Source organism: Thunnus maccoyii, chromosome 10 (assembly GCF_910596095.1).
Source record: "Thunnus maccoyii chromosome 10, fThuMac1.1, whole genome shotgun sequence".
NCBI lineage: Eukaryota > Metazoa > Chordata > Actinopteri > Scombriformes > Scombridae > Thunnus > Thunnus maccoyii.
Genome location: NC_056542.1, coordinates 7,126,131 through 7,135,471, shown reverse-complemented (window position 1 = coordinate 7,135,471; position 9,341 = coordinate 7,126,131). Strand labels below are relative to the sequence as shown.

The 9,341-nt window shown below is 38.7% G+C and overlaps 1 protein-coding gene across 1 annotated transcript; it reads right to left on the bottom strand.

Annotated features, from left to right (window-relative positions):
* Positions 1–2,579: 2,579 nt before the first annotated feature.
* efhb (EF-hand domain family, member B) lies at positions 2,580–9,105 on the bottom strand. The gene is made up of 13 exons (XM_042424391.1): positions 8,872–9,105; positions 8,682–8,741; positions 7,273–7,416; positions 6,639–6,816; positions 6,333–6,443; positions 5,942–6,071; positions 5,742–5,825; positions 5,569–5,636; positions 5,274–5,428; positions 4,677–4,884; positions 4,242–4,469; positions 3,513–3,694; positions 2,580–3,197 (listed from the first exon to the last, which is right to left on the bottom strand). The coding sequence occupies exons 1-13, from the start codon at positions 8,932–8,934 to the stop codon at positions 3,048–3,050; spliced, it is 1,761 nt and encodes a 586-aa protein (XP_042280325.1). The 5' UTR covers positions 8,935–9,105; the 3' UTR covers positions 2,580–3,047.
* Between the last annotated feature and the right edge of the window lie 236 nt (positions 9,106–9,341).

Sequence of the window (9,341 nt, the reverse complement as noted above, 5' to 3'; positions counted from 1 at the left end):
AAACAAGTGGTGAATATAAAAAAAAAAAGCTAATGGTTTTTTTATTAGGTTTTTTTTTTTTTTTTTTACTGTTTTGTAATTTTCTGACATGTGGATCAGTCAACGCTGCGTGCCAACCTGTTTCATTAATCTGGTTACCGAAACTGATTGCAAACAATTCCTTATTCCAAGAAACCATAAATTAATTGCGCTGTCACTGTCAGACTCTCATTTTAAGATTGATTAATAGAATTAAAAAGATAAATACGCCTGGAAATCAAATCTAATACTCTGACAGAACAGACGATAAGGTACAGAGAACATACGTCTCAGTATTTATTCAAGTCTTTTACCAGCAGAGAAACACAGGCTGTTATTGTTAAGTCCAAAGCAATCAATTAAAGATTTAACTCTGTCTCTGTATCTCAGCAGCTCGGTGTATCAACAAAAGATGACATGTTGTCTCCAACAAAGAAAAGATGAAATATTGACAAAATAAATGAGCTGTCGCTACGAAAGAAATTCTGTTTTTCATTTTAATATAGAAACTGATTCTCTATAAACAGATATATAACAGGGGAAAACAACTTCTTTTGTTTGCTGACATGTTTATCTCTGAATTTGAGACGCTATTAATATTATGACTAATGAAAATGTAAGAGAGAGCAATTACATACAAAAGCCTTCAAAATGTTTTTAAAATGTTGCTTGTAGCACAGGGACATAAAATAAAACCAAAACTCAAAAAAGCACATTATTATTACTATGCATTTACCAATAAAATTAAGTATTTTTGACTAGTTTTTTTTTAATCTCAGCTTTAATTCCCTTATTTGCTTTTTATGCCATTCAGTGTTATGTGCAGGAGATTCTCCACTGTGTGTTTGTACTTTACTGTTTTTGTACAGTCTAGGAAACTAAACATAATATTCAGAAAACCAGTGACATAAAGACTGATAGCAGACTTGAGTGTATCACAGTTGACAGTGATGATAATGACATTTACCACCAAAATGTGTATTTTAATCATTCCCCAGCATGCAGAGAACCTGGTTCATTTCAGAAGAAGGTTGGTTTGCATCTCAAAATGAACCTAAACTGACAGTTGTGTCCTCTTTTTTTAAGGCAAAGTTGATTTATTGTTATAAAACGTGCTCCATGGTGTGTTAATGGTTGTTTCTAATACTGTAAATATTACTACATCAAACAAGTTGTTTACCCAGCGATGGAGGCGCAGCTTGAACGACTCTCAGCAGTGCAAATATTGAAAAATGTGTATCAGGTACAGTATGTCTGTTCATGTAACCCTCTTTTGGTTCGGAGCTCAACTGCTAACTGGCTTCAAGCATATTCATGAAATAATAGAAACAGCAGCCCTCTAAAATAGCCTTCAATCCAAGAAATAGTTCCAGAGGATGCTCAGATTAAGATTTACATGACGAAATACATTAGTCTGATGTTTAAAATGTTGTGGCTCTATGTCCCTCCACCAGTCCACCAGATGCCCTCAGACTTTTTCCCTGTTTGTTCAGACTGGACTGAGGGGGAGAAGAACGGTGAAGAGGTTGCGAGTTATGTTTAAGGGCCACTTGAGATACTGTTGCCTGCTTCATTGACTCTCATAGAAACTAAGTGCAAAAGTGAACTGAAACTCAGATCATCAGTTGCAGCCTTAATGTGCAGGCCAACCACTTGACAGATTTATTGGTTCAGGTTTATGTCGACAGCAATTTATGTTTCTAGTCTTTATGTTAAAGGTTTCTAGACTGGCAATGTAATGTTAAAGTTTATTTGCTCAGTATGACTTTTGCACTTTAAGTCATATTTATGTAATTCTGAGACAGTTTGATTTATGACGTTCATATATTCAGAGGATTGTGTGTGATTATATTGTAGACTTTTATTTTACTCATTAATGAAGCTGTATTTTTGATCTGTCCTCAGCCCAGAGCAGCTATCGCCTTTTGTGTTTTGTCTTTTTTATCCCCAGCCTGTTTCTCCCTCCACACCTGCCCTGCATCAGTCTCGTTAGCCCTGCCCTGCTCTCTGTGTCTTCCCAGCCAATCAGCTCCCAGCCTGCCCTTGTGTCTTACCACCTGTTCCTTGTTGTTTCATTAGTTCAGTTTGTATTGAGGTCCTGGTTTCCAGTCCAGTCTTGTTGGATCCTTTGTTCTGCTGTTTGTTCAGTTCTGTTCAGTTGTTCTTTGCCTGCACTTGAGACTGAATAAAGGTGATATTTTTCAACCTTACTCTTCCTACAGTCTCCTGCATTTGGGTCAACCTGCCACGCTCCACATAACATAAAAAAAGGTGTTAAGATGTGTTTTACGGAGTGTATATTTATTGTAAAACAGATTGATAACCAAAATCATGATAATGCAACAATGTGTAACAATAATAATAATAATAATAATAATAATAATAATAGCCTGACACATTTGGAAACATTTACCTTTAAGTATGTGATAGCACAAAATGAATTGATCATGTGCATAGGACATGGTTCTCAATAGTGGCACAGAAGAAAATTAAAATTTAACATTTCTTGGATGTTCATACAGATTAACTCAAGAATCATTTCCAAGAAAGCAAAACTCAAGCTGAGTACTGAATTTGTTTATTCATATCCCCAGTAGCTGATACATTTATATGAACAACAATATAATGACAAATAAAAAGTGTTTTTCATTGCTCCAGATGTATCAAAACAGGTGTCCCACTTGCAGAGATAAAGTGTAAAAAACATTGTGTTTTGCATTAAAAATGTCTTTTTTTGTTGCACTTTACAAACTGCTTTACTTAACTAAGCTACTGAGAATGATAGTGAGAAACTCAGATTTTCACATCATGATTATCATGTGAAAACTTTAACTTCACTACTAAAACTTGTACTTGAGATGAACATACCTCTTTTATGGATTGAGATCATTCTCAGACCTTTTAAGCTGAGCCGCTCTTCATGATGTCAAAAATGCACTCCCATCAAACTAAAACCATTTGGAGCAACAACATTTCCACCTGAAATATTTACTGATGAGGAAGCACCGTGCCGGTAAAACACCATTTTTCTACAACACTGCCTTTATTTCATTGAGTATGTTCCGGAAAACCTCGACACAAACCTCCCCGGTTGGATGCCTCATTGACGCCAGCTTCCACGCTTCCTCGAACGTCTCCTCGGAAATATTCACATCCACATTCCTGAAGATCTCTGCTATCTGAGAACGGAAGGAGATGCGTCAGTAACAAAAAAAAACTCTGTTTCTCCCAAACATGGTCATGTAATAACTGTCTCTTTTACTTCTAATCTGAACAAAGAATCAAATAATATGAAACAGGCTGGTGGTGGAAAAGCAAGTTCAATCAACTTTATTTTGAAAAGTAAATATGAAGAAAAGTATTAAACCCCACTGAAGTATATGGTAATTCAAGAAACAGATACCCAACAAAGAAAACACATGAAATTTAACAAAACAAATTCTTCTTATTATTAAGGTACACTACCACCCCGATCTTGTGTTTGTTGTGCGTACCTCTGTCTTGGTGCGAGGACAGAAGAAGTGTTGCTCGTGAACACCTCGGAGGGTGTGAACTGATGGATGCAGAAGATCTGCAGCCGTGGATGTATCACCGTAGTTGTTAGGGTCGCTGACTCTCTTGATGCGTGGAGCTGGGAGGTCAGAGCGCACGGACGGGATCCCGAAGGCGCGGCTGCCTATGGAAAGAGAGAATAGAAGTTAAATAAGCACTCATAAAGCTTTATGTAGAGATTATGTCCTCACTAAAAAATATTGCGCTGCAGAGGAAATTCAAGCACGTTTTAATGAATATGACTCATAACACAAGACGCTGAGACTAATGGCCGTCTTAGTGCTGTAGGAATAAAGTCTTTTTTTCTGCAAGAATTAATAATTATAATATATAATAATTAAAAAGTTAATTTATTTCATGTCTCTCACTACAGTGATTTCAACTGTTGCATGATTGTGTCATTAGAAAGTCATTTGCGGGTAAGGAGGAGTGTCAACACGTTGCTAATTGGCGATGACAATGACTGACTTTCCTTATTACCAGAATGTCATTTTACACTTGATTCACCTGCTTTGCCTCTTTACTGAACTGTGCACATTCTGGCTCCAAACATACAATGTTGTCACCCACAAATCCCAGCTGTTGGGTTTTAAACAGGCAGACAAAAAGTCATATGGTTAAATGGAAACTAAAAACATCCTTGTCACAACAAACCTCTGCCTCTGACTTACTTGATGTGAACGGACCACCACCGACAGCCCCAATGATGGAAGAGGAGGTGATGAAGTGGTCTGGGGCTGCCCTGGGTTGTCTCAGGGTCCGCACAGTTTTCAGTGAGCTGCCTGGCTCCACAGGCTCCAGGTCCTCAGGCTCAATCAAAGCCCTAGAAGCAAGAAGCTGCGCTGATTCTGACGAAGGCTTCGTCTCTGTGTTGGCTGGTGCCGTGCCGGTCTGGCGCTCTGCAGGAGATGACAAAAACAGAAAATGTTCCAGAAACTAGGCCTCCGTATGTAGCCTCTGCTTCACCCTGATGCAGAAGCATAAAAGCAGCCTCGACTGAGCCACATGAATTTGAAGCAGAACTAGAAATGTCCTAGAAAAGCATGCATTGAGATTAAAATAATAATAGCAAATAGCAAATAGCAACTTAGTAAATACAAACTGACTATTCGTGAGGATGCGTTGCTCTTCACTGTTGATGGGCATCTTGTCCTTCCAGTTGAGGAAGTTAGCAAACTCCAAGAAGTTGATTAATCCGTCCTTATCTGTGTCGCAGTAATCTATCAGCTCATCCAGGACCGGTCCGCTCACGTCCAGATGAAACTCACGGCACACCTCCTGCAGGTCCTCTTTGTCAATCATTCCTTTGCCTTTCTAGTGATTTACATAAACGGATATACAAACAAAATCATACACAAATTCTGTCACTATTTGTTATTTGTAGCTCCATCTATTGATGAAAAGACCCAACAACTACAGTATGTTCTCACAAGTGTTAAACTGCAACAGGAGAATTGTACTGTAGTAGCATTATTTACTTTACAAACTCACTTATCAATATCCTAATGCAACAGGCCTTTCTCACACCATGCATTGACATAACTTGGTGTCTTTGATCATGTGAAAAGATGAATTGTTGTATGTGTTACACTGAACAAAGTACCACTGGACTTTTTCAGATTACTTTAGTTAAAAAGTCAGCAAATTAAGAGTACAGGTCACCAGAATTGTGTAAAAGTGTCACCCTGCCTGTCCAGTCCTACCTTGTCATAATGCCTGAACGCCTGCAGCAGGGAGGAGAAGTTTTGGAAGTTGACCTTCTTGAGTCGGTGTCGCACCGCGTTGACCAGACTGCGCTGCTGGTCCCGGCCTCTCGTGTACCTGCCTGGCTCCATGGAGTTCATTACACCTCCAACACCTGTGGAGGAAGCAGGAAAAACATCATTTGCTGACTTGAACAAAAAGCTCAAGACATTGTGGGCACATGGTATCTGCTAACACATGTTCAAATATGAAACCCAGGAAAAGAAAATGTGTAGATAAACTAATAAACTTTACCAAATTCATCTGGCGGCAAGAGAATTCCAAAAGTGTGATCCGGCGAAACTTTCAAGCTATTTCCTTTCCTGAAAAGAATGAGATTAATGACAAAATGAAGTTAAACATTAGTTAATAAAGTATAATTGTCAGAGTTAACAGAATCAGCCAGAAGAGGTGCAACAGAAACTAACGCGCGGTTCAGTCTGCCAATTGGTGGCGCCGTCTTTTCCCTGAAGTCATTAGATCTCTTCCAAACAGGCTTTGGATTGTAAAACCTAAGGCAAAATAATATGAGAGCAAGGTCAGGTGGGATTTATTTTCTCTAAAATTAGATATACACTAAATGGATACACAGTGTTATGGAAATTAGTGTTAATTTTTCATTGCTTACTTCTGTGACTCCCCCAGCCAGCGGAGAGTTTTGCTAAGATTGCGGCCGTCGTTGAAATGAGGCGTGAGGTTCCCAAACCTGCTGTCTCTACTGCAGTGACTCCAGTCATACTTCCTGTCAACTTGCTCACCTGGAGTAGAGCACGGCGATGTGATCGACAAAAATCAACAAGTAGATTGATAAATCTGACTTTCAAATATGAAATAATGAAAAGAAAAACAAAAATATCAACAAAATACAGCCACACATGCAACTTAAAGTCACAATTAATTACATTCTGCTTGGCCAACTGCTGGTTATAATAGTGAAGGCATTCTGCATTTTTATCAATATGAATGTGCAACTTAATTTTGCTTTTAGGTTTTATTTCAGACACATTTCCAGGTCCTACCAACAAAATAGGCATTGTGGCTACGGATATAAGCCTTGTGTCCCTCCTGAGCCTCCATCTCCAACTCCTCTGCTGTTTTTGAAGGGTTAATAATTTCACTTACACCCGAACCTGAACAAAAAAGAAGGTCATCACTTCAGTAAACGATTCTTATCCTTACTTTAATTAATTATAACACTAAATTTTAAAAAATCCGCACATTTTGGGAGACTTGATAGGAGATGATAAATATTTGCATGTTCTCGTTACAGCATTTATGTCTTACCAGACTCTTTTTGACTTTATTTGACATTGCACATACTGTACCTTTTACTGTTTTAACACCAAACGTTGTTTCGTCATTATACCAGGTGGGAAGTCCAGTATGCTGGTCATGTGACCTGCCCAGAGGTGCTTTTTGTCTGGATGCGTAAACCGCTTCACTGAGCTCCTGCAACTTCTGTTGGAACAAGGTGTTTTGGGGAGGACTCAGGATGTCTCCGTCCTGTTTGAATCACACAAAATTGAAGAATTTACATCCATATTCTGGTTGTGTGACATCTAAATACCATATATATAATGTAATCGATTCACCTCTGTGAGTTTTAGCAGGTACTACATGGTTAAACAAAATGAACATACTACAGTGTCACTGTCGCTAATCTTCTTTTCTCAAATTAATCCGTGAGCTTATAACAAAAAAAAGAAGTATTATCAAGGTATGAAGTAATTATTCAGGAGCATCTTAAAATGCCAGAAGGTGAGGTAATATTTTTTTCACAATTTCAGTAAATCCTTTGTTTTGACAGCCTTAATCTCATCACAGTGCAGCATGATAAATCATTCATTGACACTGACCCAAAAATATATCAACCCACCAAATGTGAGGTAGTAAAAACCCTCCTTATTGCCCGTTTAACCCACAGGGAGGTGTGTGTGTGTGTTTATGGATGGTACTCACAGCAAGGGAAGATTTGGTGCTGACACCATGAACGAGAGTGCCAGCAACATCTGGATCATTTGCCTTCCCTTGGTGCACTCTGATAGCGCCCGGTTCTGGTTGGGTGCTGTTGCGGAATTTCCTAACCACTGGTGGGGTGGGGGGCTGAAAAACAACAGATAAAATTGTTAAAGGATGGGTTCATATTTGTTCAAGTCTGTCTGAAAACAACAGTCACAGGCCCAAATGAACAATGAAATACATTTTTTTTTGCCATAATCATTCCTCCTGTTCATACTGATCATTAGAAGATCCCTTTATAATGCACTTACAATGTAAGTGGGCCAAAATTGACAAAGTCAAATGTTTATCTGAAGCTAATGTGAAGTTTCTCAATGAGTCAAATCAAGTAGATATCTTTCAACGTTAGTCTTTTTAGTGCCAAAGTCTTGTTACTATACTTCCACCGCAGCTCAACAGGGAAACACTGGGAAACAAACGCCTCTTTCACACATAGTTTCCCTGGGATAACATTTCAGGCACCATTAGCGATTTTCACTATTCACACATGCAGCTACTTTCAGGAACATTTCCATCTTGTGCCTTTTCTGGCAATGCCAGAATAGATGGGGCAAGGGACAGTCCAGCAGATGGCGGTAATGCAACACTTAGGGATGCCAACCTCCATAAAAATCAACAGAAGAAGAGGGAGAAACCCATGAAACTCAGATCAAACTGTGAAACTAAGCAGTCCTGATCAAATATGCATCCAGATTCTGTTACTGCATTGCCTATTTCTCGCCTCAAATGTTTCAGGAAACATATTTTAGTGTACTATTTAGAAAGTTTGCCATGTTGAAAGCAAACAAACCAAAACCAAGCACCGCCCAACTCACAGTATATCACCCACAAGTCAAGTCTTGTGATTTGTTCACTCCCTCTATCTGAAAGCATCTTTCATCTGACAGACGTAATCCTTAACAATACTTGTCCTTGCAATGTTACTGCTTTCATTCACATCACAGCTGTACTGGCATTTTCCCTGAAAAAATTGGCAGCACAGATTTCCCTGAATATCGATCCCTGCTCCCATTCACACATGACCCCATGCAGGAAATGTTCCTGAACATTTCAGGGATAGACTCTCTAAAGGGGGGATCTGATGCTAAAAAGACAAATGTGGCAGATATCCACTTGATTTGATCTGTTGTTTTAAGACAGACTTGAAAATTTGTGAACCTGTCCTTTAATATGGTATACAGCATCAGAGAGAGAGAGGACATGTAGCTTCAGCATTTAGAGTTGGCTGCTGCTCCGCATGATATTCATACTTACAGTTGTGCAAATGCATCCAGAGACAAAACTGATATTGTATACTTAGACACACACACACACACACACACACACACACACACACAATATTGACTTACAGCTGGCACTTCTTGTAAGCAGGTCTTAGTCCCGTAACCTACAGGTCTCAGTTTCCCAGCCTGGTGTTTAAGAAAAAAAGAGAAAAAAACATTAATATACAGTGTAAACTATCAAAGACACAAGGTTATTTAGCTAAAACCTTTCCTCTATAGTAAGACAACACTGGCTAGCAACTTCAAGTTGACTTACCCTCGGTATGTTTGGAAAACTATCGGTGTATTTCACTTGGTAAGAAGTATTTCCGTCAGACATGCTTATGTCTGCAACAGAACCAACCAAGTAATGATCTTCTCTTCTCTAATGTTTCCTGGAAAAACTTTGGACAACTTGCTACACCAAATTCTTTGGTCGACTGCCTGGACGCTGAGTTGTACACCTGTTTGGGTTTCGTTGCCTAGCAACACTGGTCATTAGTTTAAATTGGAAATACGATCACACAGAACTTTTAAAAAACACTTTTCATGGTAATATAAAGTTAGGAGATGAAGATCATTGATCAAGACTCCTTTAAAAACATGCTGGAAAAAACAGTTTAGATATTCCTTTTATTTAAGTACAGACTGTTTTTCTTGACTTCTTGACTATTGAGTACATGAATGAACATGAGGTACATTCATGGGAACAAGATGCCAAGGGGGTACACAAACAACACATCAGAA